Source organism: Salmo salar, chromosome ssa14, assembly GCF_905237065.1.
Source record: "Salmo salar chromosome ssa14, Ssal_v3.1, whole genome shotgun sequence".
Classification (NCBI taxonomy): Eukaryota; Metazoa; Chordata; class Actinopteri; order Salmoniformes; family Salmonidae; genus Salmo; species Salmo salar.
The window spans coordinates 55,141,859-55,164,714 of NC_059455.1; the positions used below are offsets into that span (position 1 = coordinate 55,141,859).

A 22,856-nucleotide genomic window follows, 5' to 3' on the forward strand; every position below is an offset into this window, starting at 1 on the left:
TTGCAGTATTGTCATGATACACCACAGGAGGTTGGTGGCCTGGTGCACAACTGAGTAAGAGGACAAGTACATTAGAGTGTCTAGTTTGAGAAACACGCCTCACAAGTCCTCAACTGGCAGCTTCGTTAAATAGTACCCACAAAACACCAGTCTCAACGTCAACAGTGAAGAGGCGACTCCGGGATGCTGGCCTTCTAGGCAGAGTTGCAAAGAAAAAGCCATATCAGACTGGCCAATAAAAAGAAAAGATTAAAATGGGCAAAAGAACACAGACACTGGACAGAGGAACTCTGCCTAGAAGGCCAGCATCCCGGAGTCGCTTCTTCACTGTTGACGTTGAGACTGGTGTTTTGTGGCTACTGTCTCTGGCTTCGTGGAGAGTAATCCACGGAGACTCTGTGCCACAAAATGAGTGACAAAACATTACAAAACCTGGCCAAATAATTTCAAGTCATCAGTCTCAAGTCAAAGACGAGTCCCGAGTCTTGAGGCTCCAAGTGAAGTCGAGTCTCAAGTCATCAAATGTGAGACTCAAGGCCAAGTCATGTGACTCGAGTCCACACCTCTGAAATTGCATGTTTCTTTTGAGTCCGATAGCCTATGCGTTAAGTTTTGTCAGTACGAAAATGTAACAATCCTCTATGTAACAAGCATTTTCTTAATTTGTATACTAGACAAATATTTAGAGGTAATAACTTGAATAATAATGAAATGCTACTGATGATAATAAAGACATGTAATATTGAAGTTGCAGAGAAAATACATGTTTGTAGCCAGGTATGAGAATTAAACCTGTAAATTGCAATCAAATCAGTCTAATAATGCTTGAACATGTATTCTGTTTGTGCTGTATCGGCCATTTTCAGGTCAGGAGAAGAAGTACAAGGTAAGGAAGAGGAAGGTGCTGAGGGGGAAGTCAGTGCCCCACTATGCAGCGTTGGAGCCCCAAGGGAAAGGGCTAATGGTGGCTTCGGAGAAACCCTTTGTTTTTACACATGTGGACGGGGCACTGCTGGAGCAGCCTGCGGCACAGGCCATGGAGATGGAGTCGAGCACTGGTGGGTCAATGCTACAGGTCATAGGTAAAAGCTGCATAGAAAATATAACCTATGAAGAAACTGTTTTAACTATGCCATTTTTTCCACTGCTCAGGATTGGATAGAACATTGAAAGGTGGTGTAAAAGGATTTGTGATTGATCAGTTTGTATTTGAGATTGGAACGGGCGTGTTTATGTGATAAGCATCAGTTGCCAGGGAAATAACATGAAATGGGTGACAGGCAACATTAGACTAAATTCATAGATTTTAGTATTCTGAATGCATTGTCATCCCAGTGTCTGAGTTTTGTGATGAAGTGGCACTTTGTTGTTTTGAAATTGTGATTCAAGTGTAACCCTCTCACCAGGCTCGAATATGACTCTCACAATATTAACTTATGCAGAGTATCTCAGCAGCATGGGATGTTAGGTGAGAAGGATATCTCCAATAGGAATTCCTATTGTAAACTATCTAGGGTTATGACAATAGGGTATTAACTTCAGATGAAATTATTATAGGTTTCTGTTATTGAATCAGGATAAACCATCCCATGCATTAAATGAAATTGAAACAATCAATGACTCCACCAAGGCAATATACATAACGTTCCATATGTGTATTAAAACATTTTCAAACACAAATACATTTTCAGACACAACATCAAAATAAATAAAAAAAGAATCCCCAATGAGTCGTGCACAAACCGTGTCCAAATTATTTCAAGTTTGCTTAAATAAACCGTTGGCGTGCGTTGGAGCTCCAAAAAAACTGACGACACCCAAAAATATCCTGAAGTACCTCACGTTGTGGTTACTCACTCCTTGGTAGATATTCCCTCAGCGAAGTATGGCAGTTCCATGCAGGTTTCCTCACAAAGTCCAAGGCAAGCACAGCTACCCATGCAGACAGTACTCCTTAGCCGTAACCGATATCCCATGGGAACACGAACTCGTTAAGCTTCCCAAGCAATTATCTCCCGGTGTCACACGATGCTAGGCTAACCTCAAGGCTGGCAAATACCTCCACGACGAGACGATAGCTTCAGTCTTTACTAAGTTTTAACAAAATTATAACTCTTTTTTTTATAAAATAAAATATGTATTTCCCTTCATGTCTTAGTAGGTATGGGTTTTGTTCTAGTTCTGTCGTCTTCTTTTATAACTTTTCTTTACCAACCGTCCTAAGGTAACACGTCCATCCTTTCATCAACGTCTTTTTTCCCTCTTTTTTTTCCCAGGCCTCCCGTTAACCAGTTCAACTCCCATTGGCCACAACTTAACAAGTGACCTTATTGGTCAAAACTTAAACTTCAAAGTAAAACAAACTATTCACTTATACATTAAATAAATATTTCTTCAAAAGCATAATGCATTAACAACATTACAGTTTAGGAGCAATTCAATCATCTTAAATATATAACCAATTAATTATAACAAATAAACTCAATACTTGGTTCAAACAAGGGTATTACACAAGCATGGGGGAAACCTGGCACCATTATAATAGGCCTAATGGTCGGCTAATAAAAACTTTTGCTAATGATAAACGAGATGCATTTGCCATTAAGGAGATTGCGTGTAGCCTAATATGTGTCTTTGAGTTCTTTGAGTTTTATTATATGGGCCTAAATCATTATAATATTTTCTGACTGGTTTATTCCCTCTACACAACAAATATTAGGCTACCATTTATCCATCTCTCATTCAATAACCAAGCATGCTCAAAAGTAATAGACTGGTAGCCTAGACAGTATACAGTGCCTTTTGGAAATTATTCAAACCCCTTGATTTTTCCACATTTTGTTTGGTTACAGCCTTATTCAAAAATGTATTAAGTTGTTTTTTTTCTACATCAATCTACACAAAAAGTTTTTTTTTAGAAATGTTTACTAATTTATAAATTTTTTTAAACTGAAATATCACATTTACATAAGTATTCAGACCCTTTACTCAGTACTTTGTTAAAGCACCTTTTGTTAGCGATTACAGCCTCGAGTCTTCTTGGGTATGATGCTACAAGCTTGGCACACATGTATTTGGGGAGTTTCTCCCATTCTTCTCTGCAGATCCTCTCAAGCTCTGTCAGGTTGGATTAGGAGCGTTGCTGCACAGCTATTTTCAGGTCTCTCCAGAGATGTTCGAACGGGTTCAAGTCCGGGCTCTGGCGGGGTCACTCAAGGACATTCAGAGACTTGTACCGAAGCCATTCCTACATTTGTCTTTGCTGTGTGCTTAGGGTCGTTGTCCTGTTGGAAGGTGAACCTTCGCCCCAGTCTGAGGTCCTGAGCACTCTGGAGCAGGTTTTCATCAAGGATCTCTCCCAGTCCCTGCCACTGAAAAACATCCCGACAGCATGATGCTGCCACCACCATGCTTCACAGTAGGGATGGTACCAGTGTTTCCTCAAATGTGACGCTTGGCATTCATGCCAAAGAGTTCAGTCTTGGTTTCAGCAGACCCGAGAATCTTGTTTCTCATGGTCTGAGAGTCTTTAGGTGCATTTGGCAAACTCCAAGCGGGCTGTCATGTGCCTTTCACTGAGGAGTGGCTTCCGTCTGGCCAAACTTCTTCCATTTAAGAATGATAGAGACCACTGTTCTTGGGGACCTTCAATGCTGCAGAAATGTTTTGGTGCACTTCCCCAGATCTGTGCCTTGACACAATCCTGTCTCAAAGCTCTATGGACAATTCCCTTGACCTCATAGCTTGGTTTTTGCTCTGACATGCACTGTCAACTGTGGGACCTTTAATATAGACCGGTGTGTGCCTTTTCAAACCATGTCCAATCCATTGAATTTACCACAGGTGGATTCCAAGTTGTAGAAAGATGATCAATAGAAACAGGATGCACCTGAGCTAAATTTTGAGTCTCATAGCAAATGGTCTTGAATACTTACAGTGGGGCAAAAAAGTATTTAGTCAGCCACCAATTGTGCAAGTTCTCCCACTTAAAAAGATGAGAGAGGCCTGTAATTGTCATCATAGGTACACGTCAACTATGACAGACAAAATGAGAGAAAACAAATCCAGAAAATCACATTGTAGGATTTTTAATTAATTTATTTGCAAATTATGGTGGAAAATAAGCAAGATTTCTGGCTCTCACAGACCTGTAACTTCTTCTTTAAGAGGCTCCTCTGTCCTCCACTCGTTACCTGTATTAATGGCACCTGTTTGAACTTGTTATCAGTATAAAAGACACCTGTCCACAACCTCAAACAGTCACACTCCAAACTCCACTATGGCCAAGACCAAAGAGCTGTCAAAGGACACCAGAAACAAAATTGTTGACCTGCACCAGGCTGGGAAGACTGAATCTGCAATAGGTAAGCAGCTTGGTTTGAAGAAATCAACTGTGGGAGCAATTATTAGGAAATGGAAGACATACAAGACCACTGATAATCTCCCTCGATCTGGGGCTCCACGCAAGATCTCACCCCGTGGGGTCAAAATGATCACAAGAACGGTGAGCAAAAATCCCAGAACCACACGGGGGGACCTAATGAATGACCTGCAGAGAGCTGGGACCAAAGTAACAAAGCCTACCATCAGCAAGGGCATTGAAGATGAAACGTGGCTGGGTCGTTCAGCATGACAATGATCCCAAACACACCGCCCCGGCAATGGAGTGGCTTTGTAAGAAGCATTTCAAGGTCCTGGAGTGGCCTACCCAGTCTCCAGATCTCAACCCCATAGAAAATCTTTGGAGGGAGTTGAAAGTCCGTGTTGCCCAGCGACAGCCCCAAAACATCACTGCTCTAGAGGAGATCTGCATGGAGGAATGGGCCAAAATACCAGCAACATTGTGTGAAAACCTTGTGAAGACTTACAGAAAACGTTTGACCTGTGTCATTGCCAACAAAGGGTATATAACAAAGTATTGAGAAACTTTTGTTATTGACCAAATACTTATTTTCCACCATAATTTGCAAATAAATTCATAAAAAATCCTACAATGTGATTTTCTGGATTTGTTTTCTCTCATTTTGTCTGTCATAGTTGACGTGTACCTATGATGACAATTACAGGCCTCTCTCATCTTTTTAAGTGGGAGAACTTGCACAATTGGTGGCTGACTAAATACTTTTTTGCCCCACTGTATGTAAATACTTAAACTGTTTTTAAAAAATAAATTTGCAAAAAATTCTAAACCTGTTTTTGCTTTGTCATTATAGGGTATAGTGTGTAGATTGCGGAGGAAATGTTTATTTAATCCATTTTTGAGTAAGGCTGTAACGTATCAAAATGTGGACAGCTCATGTTAGCGTCCCACAGTGGACTTCCTACAAGGTTACACTGCCTCAGTGCCAACTGTATCTCTTTCTGGTTTATATGCACATGATTACTGCATACAATAGTTGTATGTTTATTTATTAGGGATCAGCAGAGGCATTCAAGGCAGTTAGAGAAACATACAGTGCATTCGGAAAGGTATTCGGACCTCTTCCCCTTTTCCACATTTTGTGACGTTACAGCCTTATTCTAAAATGGATAAAATCATTTTTTCCAGGTCATCAATCTACATAAAGACAAATCGACAACAATTATTATTATTATTTTTTTCATTTTAGCAAATGTAAAAACACCTTATTTACATAAGTATTCAGATGCTTTGCTATGAGACTCTACTTTTTGCTTGCTTGGTGCATCCTGTTTCCATTGATCATTCTTGAGATATTTCTACAACTTGACTGGAGTCCACCTGTGGTAAATTCAATTGATTGGATATGATTTGGAAAGGCACACGCCTGTCTATAAGGTCCCACAGTTGACTGTGCATGTCAGAGCAGAAACCAATCCATGAGGTCGAAGGACTTGTCCGTAGAGCTCAGAGACAGGATTGTGTTGAGGCACAGATCTGTGGAAGGGTACCAAAATCTCAAAACACTCTTCTTAGATCTGGCCTGCTCGGCCAACCTGAGCAATCGGGGGAGAAGGGCCTTGGTCAGGGAGGTGACCAAGAACCCAATGGTCACTCTGACAGGAATGGCTTTGGTACAAGTCTCTGAATGTCCTTGAGTGGTCCCTCTGACAAAGCTCCAAAGTTATTTTCTGCGATGGTAGAACCTTCCAGAAGGAGAACAATCTCTGCAGCTCTTCACCAATCAGGCCTTTATCATAGAGTGGCCAGACAGATGCCACTCCTCAGGAAAAGGCACTTGACAGCCCTCTTGGTGTTTGCCAAAAGGCAGCTAAAGGACTCTGACCATAAGAAACAAGATTCTGTTCTGATGAAACCTTGATTGAACTCTTTTTGGAATGTCAAGCGTCACGTCTGGAGGAAACCGTGCACCATCCTGAAAAAGATCCCCACAGCATGATGCTGCCACCTCCGTGCTTCACCGTAAGGATGGTGCCAGGTTTCCTCCAGACGTGATGCTTGGCATTCAGGCCAAAGAGTTCAATCTTGGTTTCATCAGACCAGAGAATCTTGTTTCTCATGGTATGAGAGTCCTTTAGGTACCTTTTGTTAAACTCCAAGCGGGCTGTCATGTGCTTCCATCTGGCCACTCTACCATAAAGTCCTGGTAGGTGGAGTGCTGCAGAGATGGTGGTCCTTCTGGAAGTTTCTCCACAGAGGAACTCTGGAGCTCTCTGAGTGACTATCAGGTTCTTTCTTGGTTTTCATGGTCCTTCTCCCCCGATTGCTCAGTTTAGCTGGGCGGCCTTTTTAGAAGAAGGCGTGTGCCTTTCCAAATCATGTACAATCAATTGAATTTACCACAGGTGGACTCCAATCAAGTTGTATTAACATCTCAAGGATGATCAATGGAAGCAGGATTCACCTGAGTTTCATAGCAAAGGGTTTGAATACTTATGTAAATAAGGTATGTCATTGTATATTTCTTTGGGGGGGGGGTCAATGTAATCCGTTTTTGAATAATGTGATGTATATTTGGATATATGGTTCCATTTGTAACACACTGCTTTTTAATCAGCTATGACTCAGAGAGACTGATGTAAGACTATTATGGAACTGTCAGTTTGTCAGAGGCCGGCAAGACGGGTGAGGCATTGAGGTCTGTCACTGAGCATATATGCCTAGCTGTTGAATCATTTTCTTATAGAGGAGGATTTACCCAAAGGGCAATGCCTGAATGTTCCTTAAAGGGATGGGCTACAATTACAACATCTGTCTGATTCTCGGCCTGTTCCAGCTATTACCCCTCTAATAGGGTAGTCTGTGATTGCTACATACATTTCTCCAGCCCCATACCCTCAAAGGTATACCAATATAGTGGCAGGGTGTCTGCTTTGCTGTTGCTTTGGACTGCAGATTGCCCCTTTTTAATACGAGTAATGTGTTGTCTCATGCTGGTGTGGTGCGGACGGTCGCCCATTAGGCTAGTGATGATAAGAGCTTCCGAGCTCATGGGAGAATACCCCCCCCCCCAAGGAAAAAAAATAACCGCGAACTGCAACATGACCATTTATCATAGTTTTAGGATCCTCATTTCCAACTTCAGACTTGGTTTTCATGGTAATTTGATACAGTTCATGCTTTGTATTACATGTTTTATTTATATATTAATCAGATACGAGTCTATAGAAATCTTAATGTGCTCAACATTATTGACCGTTTCATTTTTATTTCTCCCCATTGCCATTCAGATCCAATCTACTTCTGGCAGCAGACAATAGAGGATATAACAGTATCTGTGCGTATGCCTGAGGGCATCACCAAAGACGACGTGCTCTTCAAGCTCTCCATGGAAAATGTGAGTGTGGGGGTGCAGGGTTTTGCCCCCTTGCTGGAGGGGCAGCTGCACGCCCCTGTGGACCCCGAAGCCAGTGCCTGGATCATCAAAGACGAGAAAAGGTTAGCTGCCTTGCCAGCCCGTCCTGGAGGATTAAGAGATATTGATGCCCTGGTTGAAAGTAGTGCACTACATGGGGAATAGGGTGCAATTTTGGATGCAGGCACACATCTGCTTTTACTCAGCCCAGAGTCGTGAGTCAGATTTCCTTTCATGGTGAATTCGCTTTTGTGAAAATATCAGAGCATTACCACTATCTACAAACAAAGAGGAAAGTATAGTTTGACTCAAGAGTTCGTTTTTTGTTCACTATTTGTTAGATACCATTCAAATACAATTACATTTTATTCGTCACATGGTTCGTAAACAACCAGTGTAGACTAACAGTGAAACGCCTTCTACGGGTCCTTCCCAACAATGCAGAGGAGAAAATAGAGCAATAATGGAAAAGTTATAACATGTAATAATAAATACACAATGAGTATAATGATAATTTTGCTATATACAGGGGGTACCAGTACAATGTCAATGTGCAGGGGGTACAAGGTAATTGAGGTAGGTATGTAGTGTGTGTTTACTGTGAACACAGGCTGTACCCGCTTTAAGTTACAGTTTTAACAGTGTAGGCTACTGTGACTAACAAATGCATTAGTTTTCTCATACCATTATTACAGAGAATCAGACAATTTATGCTACCCTCTGCCTGTTGTCTACTTAGTTTATTTAAGCCTGTCTCAAAATACAACACTGTCCCTTTAAAACAAAAAAGCTTTTTACTAAAATGTCTAGAAACGCTCTTGTTGGAAGCAATCACTCCCCTATTGCTGACTACAAATTATCTAAAACTGGGCTAATAACGCAATAACTAGCAAAGGATATGAACAAAATGCTGCTCTCGCTTTGATCTCAAAACAAGCACTTCTACCCACGACTGCTCATGCTGTAAACATAGTCCAGTTCAAAGTAAATGGCACAAATCCATATATGGCAATGGTCTATTTGCATATAACCCTACTGCAGCTCTGATTGTTTATGCCGCACCGGTCTGTGTAGAGTACAAGCTGAGTAGTGTGTGTCAATGCAATAGAATCCTGCTCCGATGCGTTCTGCCTACAACAAAATCTCTTGCATTGTTCGTTTTGTTTCGGTATGTTGCATTGAAAGTGGCTAATATTGCGTTGATTTGATCACTATTGCCACAGTAAAGGGAAACGTTGATAGTGTAAACAGAGAACTCTAGAACAGTGGTCACCAACCTTTTCTGAGTCAAGATCACGGAGTCAAAATGCAAACCGAGATCTAGTGCTCCGATTTTTTTGAACATGACTTAAAAACGTAAGCCTATGCAACATTAACTAATTAAAAACAGTACTGTAGCAATGAGGTTTGTGCAGTAAGCTATAGGCCCAATACATTATCACCACATATTGGCATTGCTTGAATTGCCCTGCCAGTGCATTTTTGTTCGGGTGTTTTTTATATACAGTGGGGCAAAAAAGTATTTAGTCAACCAACAATTGGGCAAGTTCTCCCACTTAAAAAGATGAGAGAGGCCTGTAATTTTCATCATAGGTACACTTCAACTATGACAGACAAAATGAGAAAAAAAATCCAGAAAATCACATTGTAGGATTTTTTATGAATTTATTTGCAGATTATGGTGGAAAATAAGTATTTGGTCAATAACAATCTTTGGAGGGAGTTGAAAGTCCGTGTTGCCCAGCGACAGCCCCAAAACATCACTGCTCTAGAGGAGATCTGCATGGAGGAATGGGCCAAAATACCAGCAACATTGTGTGAAAACCTTGTGAAGACTTACAGAAAACGTTTGACCTGTGTCATTGCCAACAAAGGGTATATAACAAAGTATTGAGAAACTTTTGTTATTGACCAAATACTTATTTTCCACCATAATTTGCAAATAAATTCATTAAAAATCCTACAATGTGATTTTCTGGATTTGTTTTCTCTCATTTTGTCTGTCATAGTTGACGTGTACCTATGATGACAATTACAGGCCTCTCTCATCTTTTTAAGTGGGAGAACTTGCACAATTGGTGGCTGACTAAATACTTTTTTGCCCCACTGTATATATATATATATAAATATATATATATTTTTTAATTTGAGGTAGGCTATATGATCAAACCGGTAATAGATCCATTGTTGTATTACTTGTGAAGCATAGCAGAGTCAGCATACATTTCAATAATTTGCTTTTTTTTTTTTTTTTTTACTGGGGTGATGGTGCCTGCATCTGATGGTTAGTATTAGCGGACGGGGAGAGCAGGACACTGCGGCCCACCTCTCAACATCCCTCCCTTCTCCCTTTCCTCCACTGACCAAAAAGGGACAGCGTCTTCCAACTTACGGCGAAACTCGAGTCGCACTTCATTATTTCTGCCTCGTGCACAAATTCATGTTACTCCTATGAACAGAGAAAGTTAAATATTCCTTCATATTAAAAAAGACCCAAGCCGCTAATAATAACAACAACAACGCAAGCCTATAGATACACTTTCCTACTCATTCATTACTGCTGCAGTGCTTGTTGAAGCACTAAGTGGAAATAGGAAGAACGTGCATTTTAAGGCACACAGTGCCTTTGGAAAGTATTCAGTCCCCATGACCTTTTCCACATTTTGTTAGGTTATAGCCTAAAATGTATTAATTTGTTTTTTTTCCCTCATCAATCTACACACTCCCGAGTGGCGCAGCGGTCTAAGGCATTGCATCTCACTGCAAGAGGCGTCACTACAGTCCCAGGTTCGAATCCAGGCTGTATCACACCCGGCCGTGATTGGGAGTCCCATAGGGCGCTGCACAATTGGCCCAGCGTCGTTCGGGTTTGGGCGAGGTAGGCCGTCATTGTAAATAAGAATTTGTTCTTAAATGACTTGCCTAGTTAAATAAAAAAACATAATTCCACAACTACAAAGAAAAAACAAGAAAAATTACAACTGAAATCACATTTACATAACCTCTTACATCTAGACGTTCCGCTAGCGGAACACCGCTCCAATATCCAATGATAGGGCGTGGCGCGAAATACAAACTCCTCGAAAATCTGAACTTCCATTTTTCAAAGATATGACTATTTTACACCATTTTAAAGACAAGACTCTCCTTTATCTAACCACACTGTCCGATTTCAAAAAGGCTTTACAATGAAAGCAAAACATTAGATTATGTCAGGAGAGTACCCAGCCAGAAATAATCAGACACCCATTTTTCAAGCTAGCATATAATGTCACAAAAAACAAAACCACAGCTAAATGCAGCACTAACCTTTGATCTTCATCAGATGACAACCCTAGGACATTATGTTATACAATACATGCATGTTTTGTTCAATCAAGTTCATATTTATATCAAAAAACAGCTTTTTACATTAGCATGTGACGTTCAGAACTAGCATTCCCACCGAACACTTTCGGTGAATTTACTAAATTACTCACGATAAACGTTCACAAAAAAACATAACAATTATTTTAAGAATTATAGATACAGTACTCCTTTATGCAATCGCGGTGTCCGATTTTAAAATAGCTTTTCGGTGAAAGCACATTTTGCAATATTCTGAGTAGATAGCCCGGCCATCACAGGCTAGCTATTTTGACACCCACCAAGTTTGGTACTCACCAAACTCAGATTTACTATAAGAAAAATTGGATTACCTTTGCTGTTCTTCGTCAGAATGCACTCCCAGGACTTCTACTTCAACAACAAATGTTGGTTTGGTTCCAAATAATCCATAGTTATATCCAAATAGCGGCGTTTTGTTCGTGCGTTCAAGACACTATCCGAAGGGTAACGAAGGGTGACGAGCCGGCGCGTTTCGTGACAAAAAAATTCAAAATATTCCATTACCGTACTTCGAAGCATGTCAAACGCTGTTTAAAATAAATTTGTATACGATTTTTCTCGTAAAATAGCGATAATATTCCGACCGGGAGTCGTTGTTTTCGTTCAAAGACTGAAAATGTAAAATGGCCTCTTCACGCACGCACCCGTCTCATTGTTCTCAGATCGACCACTATCCAAATGCGCTACTGTTTTTCAGCCAGAGACTGCAGAGTCATCATTCAACATTCTGGCGACTTCTGAGAGCCTATGGGAGCCTTAGAAAGTGTCACGTTACAGCAGAGATCCTCTGTTTTGGATAGAGATGACAAAGAAGGCCAAGAAATGATCAGACAGGGTACTACTTCCTGTACAGAATCTTCTCAGGTTTTGGCCTGCCATATGAGTTCTGTTATACTCACAGACACCATTCAAACAGTTTTAGAAACTTTGGAGTGTTTTCTATCCAAAGCTACTAATTATATGCATATTCTAGTTTCTAGGCAGGAGTAATAACCAGATTAAATCGGGTACGTTTTTTTATCCGGCCGTGAAAATACTGCCCCCTATCCATAACAAGATAAGTATACAGAACCTTTTACTCAGTACTTTGTTGAAGCACATTTGGCAGCGATTACAGCTTTGAGTCTTCTTGGGTATGACGCTATAACTTAGCACACCTGTATTTGGGGAGTTTCTCCCATTCTTCTCTGCAAATCCTCTCAAGCTCTGTCAGGTTGGATGGGGAGCATTGCTGCATAGCTATTTTCAAGTCCGGGCTCTGGCTGGGCCACTCAAGGAAATTCAGAGACTTGTCCCGAAGACACTTGTCTTGGCTTTGCGTTGTCTTGGCTTTGTGCTTAGGGTCAGTGTCCTGTTGGAAGGTGAACCTTCGCCCTAGAACGGGGGTCCTGAGCACTCTGGAGCAAGTTTTCATCAAGGATCTCTGTTCTTTGCTCCGTTCATCTTTGCCTCGATCCTGACTAGTCTCCCAGTCCCTGCCGCTAAAAAACATCCCCACAGCAAGATCCTGCCACCACCGTGCTTCACCGTAAGGATGGTATTGGCCAGGTGATGAACGGTGTCTGGTTTCCTCCACACGTGACGCTTGGCATTCAGGCCAAAGACTTCAATCTTGGTTTCATCAGACTAGATCATATTGTTTCTCTTGGTCTGAGGGTCCTTTAGGTGCCTTTTGGCAAACTCCGAGCGGGAGCTCATGTGCCTTTTACTGAGGAGTGGCTTCTGTCTAGCCACACTACCATAAAGGCCTTATTGGTGGAGTGCTGCAGAGATGGCACTGTGATGTTGGAGGCTGAGCTGTATTCGATGAACAGCATTCTTGCATAGTTATCCATGTTGTCCGGATTGGATAGGGCAGTGTGCAGTGTGATGGCGATTGCGTCATCCGTGGATCTGTTGGGGCGCTTTGCAAATTGTAGTGGGTCTGGGGTGTCCTGATGACAGAAGTGAGTGCTACGGAGTGATAGTCATTTAGTTCACTTACCTTAGTTTAGCTTTATTGGGTACAGGAACAGTGGTGGACATTTGAAGCAAGTGTGGACAACAGACTGGGTTAGGGAGAGATTGAATGTCTGTAAACACACCAGCCAGCTGTTAGGCACATGCTTTGAAGACGTGGCTTGGGATGGCGTCTGGGCTGGCAGCCTTGTAAGGCTTTTCATTTATTTTATTTAACCTTTATTTAACTAGGCAAGTCAGTTAAGAACAAATTCATATTTACAATGACGGCCTACACCGGCCAAACCCGGACGACGCTGGGCCAGTGAGCCCCTATTGGTTAACATGCTTAAATGTCTTACTCATGTCTGCCACAGAGAACAAGAGCTCACAGTCCTCCCCCTGTGATGGCTAATTTCTTTATTATCAAATGAGAGACAAACTTATCACACAAGTCAGAGTTATACTTAATCACTTATTAATAAGGGAGCAGGTCAATACAACGTACACATATAAAGCGAATCGATTGAGTGCTCTACAATAATGATGGCTGGTCGACGATTCACGCTCAGATGATTCGTTAAGAGCCCCGAGACAAAAGTACAAAGGTATTTTATAGCCAGATACATCCCTTTCAAACTAGTTTTGGCAAGGACATCTACTTTGTGCATGACACAAGTAATTTGTCCAACAATTGTTTACAGACAGATTATTTCACTTATAATTCACTGTATCACAATTCCAGTGGGTCAGAAGTTAACATACACTAAGTTGACTGTGCCTTTAAACGGCTTGGAAAATTCCAGAAAATGATGTCATGGCTTTAGAAGCTTCTGATAGGCTAATTGACATAATTTAAGTCAATTGGAGGTGTATCTGTGGATGTATTTCAAGGCCTACCTTCCAACTCGGTGCCTCTTAGCTTGACATCATGGGGAAATCTAAAGAAATCAGCCAAGACCTCAGAAAAAAAGTTGTAGACCTCCACAAGTCTGGTTCATCCTTGGGAGCAATTTCCAAACTCCTGAAGGTACCACTTTCATTTGTTCAAACAATAGTACGCAAGTATAAACACTATGGGACCACGCAGTCATACTGCTCAGGAAGGAGACATGTTCTGTCTCCTAAAGATGAATGTACTTTGGTGCGAAAAGTGCGAATCAATCCCAGAACAACAGCAAAGGACCTTGTGAAGATGCTGGAGGAAACGGGTACAAAAGTATCTATATCACAGTAAAACGAATCCTATATCAACATAACCTGAAAGGCCACTCAGCACAGAAGAAGCTATGCTCCAAAACCGCCATAAAAAAGCCAGACTACGGTTTGCAACTGCATATGGGGACAAGATCATGCTTTTTGGAGAAATGTCCTCTGGTCTGATGAAACAAAAATAGAACTGTTTGGCCATAATGACCATCATTATGTTAGGAGGAAAAAGGGGGAGGCTTGCAAGCCGAAGAACACCATCCCAACCGTGAAGCACGGGGGTGGCAGCTTCATGTGGGGGTGCTTTGCTGCAGGAGGGACTGGTGCACTTCACTAAATGGATGGTGTCTTGATGAGGGAAAATTAAGTGGATATATTGAAGCAACATATCAAGACATCAGTCAGGAAGTTAAAGCTTTGTCGCAAATGGCTCTTCCAAATGGACAATGACCCCAAGCATACTTCCAAAGTTGTGGCAAAATGGCTTAAGGACAACAAAGTTAAGGTATTGGAGTGGCCGTCATAAAGCCCTGACCTCAATCCCATAGAAAATGTGTGGGCAAACTGAAAAAGCATGTGTGAGCAAGGAGGTCTACAAACCTGACTCAGTTACACCAGCTCTGTCAGGAGGAATGGGCCAAAATTCACCCACCTTATTGTGGGAAGCTTGTGGAAGGCTACCCAACATGTTTGACCCAAATTAAACAATTTAAAGGGAATGCTACAAAATACTAATTGAGTCTGTAAGCTTCTGACCCATTGGGAATGTGATGAAAGAAATAAAAGCTGAAATAAATAATTCTCTCTACTATTATTCTGACATTTCACATTCTTAAAATAAAGTGGTGATCCTAACTGACCTAAAACAGGGAATTTTTACTAGGGTTGAGTGCCAGGAATTGTGAAAAACTGAGTTTAAATGTATTTGGCTAAGGTGTATGTAAACTTCCGACTTCAACTGTACATGATGAACAACAGATGTATAGAATGGGTCACAAGGTTAAGATTTGTATGAAAGATACCTATAATTCATAGCAGGCAGTATCTGCTGTAAAAACAGTCATCTTTGTGTGCAGACCAGCGTCTGGCCCTGGGGTCATCTCTCCCTGGTACCATATAGAACAGAAACATTAACTCATGCTCTGGAATGCTCTTTAGGTTTTATCACCCAAAAGACATCATAAATCTCCTGTCAGTGTTATCTCCCAGAGGCCAATCCTCAGTAGAACACACACACAATAGTTATGAGAATTCTCTATTCTGTTGCATAAAACAACCATTTGATGTATTAAATGTATTATAACGTAATCTTGCAATTTTCCACCATAATCCCCCATTTTGGGAATCCTCTCAATTTAAAAGAACATTTCAAGATTTAAGAACATTCATTTACATGTAAAAAATGCCTATGTTCGACATAAACCAAGAAGCATAAAAGCAATAACTCATTGCATGGGTTTCTGCACTTGACCGGCTGCTATAGCACTGGCTCAGCCTCCTTCCAAGAAACTTAGCACTGTCTCCCATTTCAACCTCCAACACATATTCTAAGCGCACTAGCAATTTGTCTGGGGAGGTTATGATACACAGTCACCTGCACGAACCCATGAAGAAAAACAAAAGATGCATACAGTTTATGAGATTCAAAGCTATATCTTCATAGACAGTGAAAAGCACATTTAATGCATAATGTAGTGCATGCAACAATGGAGCTTAATAAAATAAGCTTTAGGTATCTCACACTCCAATGGATCAGCATGGTGGAATTAACTATTTCCATCCCAAAAACTAAAATTAGCATATCTTGTTGGACAAATCCAGGTAGTGACTCCTAGTTAAAGTAAAATGTATTCTGTTGGTGCCTAATAAACATGACCCAAGACAAGCATCATGATTCCACTATTTATAAGGCAATGCCTATAGATCAAATAGATTAGGATCAGTTTCACTCTCCTGATCAGAGTTCACCCTCTCCATTCACCATGGCATGTTTAGAATAGTGTCAACATCTTTAGTTCATAACAATCAAAACAATCAATCAATCCCTAATACATGAATTGCTTCACTCATATAGTTAACATACTAAACTCAAATCAATCCTTCAGTTTTAAAAATCATTCAGTTTCCAAATCATAATCAAAAACCCAATTATCCAACCAAAATTTTGAATGACATTACTCAGTGATTGAAATTGGTCCCGTCACTCAGTCAAAAACCCCCAATTTAACACACATCAACATTGGCAGAATATACATTTATATTAACATCCAGTATAATTATCCTATAATTCTACTATTAACTTTTTTTTATCACGATTATATTACAGATCAGTATCTCAATGCATTCTTAATCTAAATTACTAGAATTCTATGTAGTGTGTAGACCTCTACAATCAACCTGATGCCCCAAAAGTCAAACAATTTTGGGCACAGTTTGTCAAGGAGAATAACAACACATTCTATTGAAACTATTATTTCAAATTGGCTTATACTCCCCATCACACTGTTACCTTCATTGCAGAGCCACAGGATCAGGAAGTTAGACCTAATAAAAACTTCATCTTCAAATAATATTTTTGCAGGAATCTCCTTGCGAATGATTTTGCCGAAGATTGTATCTCCGCCGGCCTGGGCAACCTGAGCTTTTGCTATCTCATCCGACATGTTGCTAGACTTTAATCTTAAGTAACTCTTCCCACAATCAAAACAGTGGTGAGATTTCTCTCCTGTGTGTGTTCGCTGGTGAAGTTAGACCATCGGAAACGGAACAGAACAAACAACACAACAATACACTCCTTCACATATCACTCCATACACTCCTCAAGTAGTGTAAACTTTAATCCAAAACCTCAGAGGACTGTTCCCTCCCCAATTTTGACACACAACTCCCAATGTGAGTAATGTGTAAAAAGAAAAACCCCACTACTGGTCAAAAAATAAAAACATTTCAAATAACAAAATCGAATTAAAATCACTACCCTTAAGAAAACCATAAAGAACAATAATTGTACCCATACGGTGATAGGAAAATAGACTTAAGGCAGCCTACCCTTAGTCAAAAGCAAAACCCTCTCCTTCTTCACATTGGTCCAAATCACAAATATTGCTAAGAACTATACACTTCATAATTATCAATATTACAAATGACCTTTAAATCAGTATTACAAATGACCTTAAATTCATTATCCAAATGGCTTTCCAATGAGAGTGATCAAACCACACTGGAAAGTCATGACAGAGGTCATACAAACCCTTCAGAAAAGTTTTTTACCATTTTAGACAAATTAATGAAAAACAGTCAAACATTTCATACATGTTGTATCCCGGGTTTCCAGTACATGTCTTTTGTCAAAAGAATTCATGTTTTAATTAAAGCTCAGAAAATAAAAACGTATGAAAATTCCATGTGTGTGCGTGCCCCTTAAGTAGAAGACCACTTCCCTTTTTAAAAAAAGGCCATTTTAACACATTTTATAGAAAAACCAGGAAGAATACATTACAATGCATTTGGTACGTTTAATAGTCCTAAGACAAATGAAAAACTCACCAAACCCAAAGGAAATAGAACATACAAATCAAACATAGTATTTTAAAAACACCAACAAATAGACATAACAAGTGTGTTGTGTGTGGGTATTTGCAAACCTTAAGGTAAAAACAAACAAAAAATGGCCAGGCCTTATTTAATTTGGTAGTTTACGGTCTCAATCTCACTCACTCTCCCCAAGATTATAGCCCCGGGAAACATTTCAAAGAGAGACAATGAAACCCCATTCTCCCGGAAAAAACACAAAACATGTCGTTAGCATTCATTATACTACACCGATTCAGCATGCCAAAAGTTTTAACTACAAAGAAAACCTTATAATAATGATAAATCCACTGTACTCCCTCAAATCATTAATCGTTAGTTTTAATCTACCTCGGTGTTTACGTGCGCTTAGTTTAGCATGCGCTACCCTTAGACACAGCAAAATATATCTCGCCACCGAGTCTAACAATTCACTCCCATATTATATGACTGGTCTCTCTTTTCCATAATTATGTAAAATTATCCTGGTATCGTTACTAGACCAATGTCCAGCTAATATGTGTTTCGTCTTAGATTGTTCCTGTTACCCCTCTAAATGTAATACTTTTTCCTGTCGCAAATGTAGTACATTTCTCAGCGTAAGGAATCAGTGATATTTAATCCCAGGCATTTAATAAAAAGTTGTTTGAGACGTATTCTCCTACGCCTCCCTTAAAACCTCTTACATCTAGACGTTCCGCTAGCGGAACACCTGCTCCAATATCCAATGATAGGCGTGGCGCGAATTACAAATTCCTCAAAAATACAAAAACTTCAATTTTTCAAACATATGACTATTTCACAGCATTTTAAAGATAAGACTCTCCTTTATCTAACCACACTGTCCGATTTCAAAAAGGCTTTACAGCGAAAGCAAAACATTAGATTATGTCAGCAGAGTACCAAGCCAGAAATAATCAGACACCCATTTTTCAAGCTAGCATATAATGTCACAAAAACCCAGAAGACAGCTAAATGCAGCACTAACCTTTGATGATCTTCATCAGATGACACACCTAGGACATTATGTTATACAATACATGCATGTTTTGTTCAATCAAGTTCATATTTATATAAAAAAACAGCTTTTTACATTAGCATGTGACGTTCATAACTAGCATACTAGCATAACTAGCATAAGTTTGCGGGGGGCAAACTTCTGGGGAATTTGCTAACAATTTACTAAATTACTCACGCTAAACGTTCACAAAAAGCATAACAATTATTTTAAGAATTATAGATACATTACTCCTCTATGCACTCGATATGTCCGATTTTAAAATAGCTTTTCAGATGAAGAATATTGCAAAATGTGCTAAGTACATAGCCCAGGCATCACGGGCTAGCTATTTAGACACCCGGCAAGTTTAGCACTCACCAATATCAGATTTACTATTATAAAAGTTTGATTACCTTTTTTTTGTCTTCGTCAGAATGCACTCCCAGGACTGCTACTTCAATAACAAATGTTGGTTTGGTCCAAAATAATCCATCGTTATATCCGAATAGCGGCGTTTTGTTCGTGCGTCCCAGACACTATCCGAATGGTAAAGAAGGGTCGCGCGCATGGTGCATTTCGTGACAAAAAAATTCTAAATATTCCATTACCGTCCTTCGAAGCATGTCAACTGCTGTTTAAAATCCATTTTTATGCCATTTTTCTCGTAAAAAAGCGATAATATTCCGACCGGGAATCTGTGTTTAGGTTCAAAGGACAATCAAATCCATCATCACAAAGATCTAATCATAACAATCATTCATTATTAACATCATTTAGGGAATTCAACAATCCAGTTCATTAATAAGTCAATAGGAATCATCGGTGAGTAATTTAGGCTCGTAACTATTTATCATAAATCATGAAAGAATAATACAAACAGTGATCGGTTATTCAATCTATAATCGCCATTAGTTGGATATCAGTGCCGATCAGTTCAACAAACAATTACTTTCTTATTTCAGCCTTTCAAGTGTCTTCATGTGTACACGGAATTTCATTACATATTAACCATACCAATTGCATAATTGGCCTATTATGAACCGTAGGGCCGGAATCATTGACCATTCACATTAGACAAAATGTTTGAAGCGTGCGCTCCAAGCCACGCGATAATAACTTCAAACAACAACTGATTGGCCCACTCTCCCGATCGCAACAGATAGTTCAGATGAAAGGTAACAGAGTCGGTGGACTTACGTGGATTCATGGACGCACAGAACTTCTGGATTAGACAGAGTGAAGGAAGAGAAAGCAGCGCGATCAGGCGATGGTGATTTCCTCCTTTTATGGAGTGGAGATCTGTCGGACATTTCCACCTGACCTAATTAAAGCGCCCCTGGCCCAGCTGAGTAAGTGGCAATGAATTAAAGGATTATTCCACCAACTCCATGGGCTTTTTGTACACCCTGGCCCCTCACACCTACGGACCGCACCAATCCCCACTGTGATCAATTCAGTGTCAGGACGGCTCTAGGTCGCCCGCAACCCGACCAATGATAGGTGTCTTTGAGTCGACTAACTCTCAGATCATCCTCCACTGACTCAGCCCTGTTTACGCCTCCAAGGTGCCCCCCTCACACAGGAATACACACTCGGAGCCTACGTAACAGGCTTTTCTTAAAAACTTGACTTTGCGTGTTTCGCTCACCTCTTTATTTTACTAAGTTTGCGATGTGGTATCCACTCGGCTCGCTGCCTCTCAGATCAAAGGTGGGTCCATCTGCTTCGTTCCCGAAGTGTGGTCTCCCTGAGATCCCAAGTTTGAGGGATCCCTCGTGCACGATTTATCCAGGTCGTCGGGAGCGGTCCCCGTCGCCAAATGTGGTGGCTAATTCCTTTACTATCAAATGAGGAGAGACAAACTGATCACACAAGTCAGAGTTATACTTAAACTAAATTTTGAATCACTTATAAGGGATCAGTTCAATACAAAGCACACATATAAAGTGAATCGATTGAGTGCTCTACGATATGGATGGTTGGTTGACAATTCACGCTTCGATCATTCGTTGAGAGCCCTGAGACAAAAGTACAAAGGTATTTTATAGCCAACACACACCCCTTTCAACCTACATGACAAACAGGTGTATAGAATGGATCACAAGGTTAAGATTTGTTTGAAAGATACCTATAATTCATAGCAGACAGTATCTGCTGTAAAAACAGTCATCTTTGTGTGCAGACCAGGGTCTGGCCCTGGGGTCATCTCTCCTTGGTACCATATAGAACAGAAACATTAACTCATGCTCTGGAATGCGGTCTCTTTATGTTTTATCACCCAAAAGACATCGTAAATCTCCTGTCAGTGTTATCTCCCAGAGGCCCATCCACAGTAGAGCACACACACAATAGTTATAAGAATCCTCTATTCTGTTGCATAAAACAACCATTTCATGCAATAAAAGTATTATAACAATCTTGCAATTCTCCACCATACCCCTCAGCCAGTATAGTCCTACCACCCTGTCTGTCTCTGTGTGTGTTCCTAGCCTGGAGGTGACTCTCCAGAAGAGGAGCGAGGGGCCCATGTGGCCAGAGCTGCTGACTGGAGGAGACAGGAGAGGAGAGTTCCTGATGAGTGAGGAGCAGACGGCCTTGCTCCACGAGAGACTGACATACCTCACTACTGAGGACATGGTGAGACTCACTGACATATGCTGAGCCTTGTCTTTTAATTTTGGGAAGTGTTCATTAGTCATGAAACGGAAGAAAAAGGAGTGAAACAGGGAGTGATTACTTAACCTGAAATGCATCTTTCCATTTTCCATTGCTCTAATGAACATGACCCTGGGTTACTGATGATGAATCCAATCCTATGCTCTCCTCAACACCCTCAGTCTTTATTTATCCTTTATGAACCCCTCATTTGCTGTCCATCTCTCTTTTTACCTCCAATCTTGATGTTACTTTCTGTGCCTCTATGCATCTAATCTCCCCTAAATTGACCCCCCTCCAACCCCCTCACTGAGCCCTCACTTTTAGCCTCTTATTGCCCCTTTCGCCTACCTTCAGGTCTTCTCACTCTCACCCCTCCCTCTTTAGTTTTTCAAAGCAGCTCTACTTCTCCCTCACACCATCATGTCCAATTCTCTTGAGCTGCCTCGGTCTCAGCTTCCTATTTTTTATTATATTTTCAGTCCAAACTTGTTTAACCACTCACTGCTCATTTAGGGATTTAGCGTTCCCATCGCCATTGGCTTCTAATGAATGAATTCAATGCATCCTCTCACTGTTAACGCTATCCAATCTCTCTGCTTCCATCTCCCTGAGTTCAGAATGCCAACCCAGACAAGGACAAGCCCCCGTGCAACGCCCAGGAGCTGGAGGACTGCGATGGCTTCCCAGAAGACAGCTCCAACCTGACACGCTTCGATGGAGAGTCTCTCAAGCCCACTCACGTGGTGAGACCCTTTTCGCCACCCTCCTTTAATCCACTCCCTCCATTGTTAACATCAGCCCCTCTCCCCTAAGAGGCCCCACAGTGGCGCAGTAGACATGCACACCTTCTCCATTTGCGTCGTCAGCGACGCTCGTCTTGATTTAATGAACATGGAATTGTCCACACACATATCTTGGGGTTCTTTATTTGAAATTAAGAGAGCTATCCATTAGACTCAATTAGGATGGCTAGAATGTCTCAATTCAGATGCCTAGAATGTCTCTCAGGCTGCTGTGTGAGTAGAACCAATTGAGTACACTTGGCATTGGCTCAGAGCCACCAGAAAACATGTGGCGAGACAGCATTTGCCACAGTAATTTTATATTTGGTGTAGCACCGCCACACCACTTTCAAAGCAGCGGCAGTGACCGGGCTATTTACTTCTCAGCGCATTTTATGCGTTCCAGTTCAACATTTACCTGCTCTGTCGCGGTCTACCATGGAAAACTATTGAAGACTACACGCAGAATAGTCGTGCTCTTTGTATTTGAGCAATATGATTGGCCGTTCATTCAAGTACAGCATTCTACTGCAAGTC

General features: G+C 40.9%; 1 protein-coding gene across 5 annotated transcripts in view; it reads left to right on the forward strand.

Moving 5' to 3' along the window:
- The window catches only part of nudcd1 (NudC domain containing 1), a 72,754-nt gene that overhangs the window by 16,607 nt on the left and 33,291 nt on the right, over window positions 1-22,856 (forward strand). For 4 of the 5 annotated variants that reach the window (XM_045693610.1, XM_045693612.1, XM_045693611.1 and 1 more), the window contains 4 exons: window positions 867-1,082; window positions 7,651-7,858; window positions 21,369-21,516; window positions 22,155-22,280. In XM_045693610.1, the coding sequence (XP_045549566.1) occupies window positions 867-1,082; window positions 7,651-7,858; window positions 21,369-21,516; window positions 22,155-22,280 (698 nt within the window). The remainder of the gene's footprint in view (window positions 1-866; window positions 1,083-7,650; window positions 7,859-21,368; window positions 21,517-22,154; window positions 22,281-22,856) is intronic. The other variant, NM_001140357.1, reaches the window with a different exon arrangement.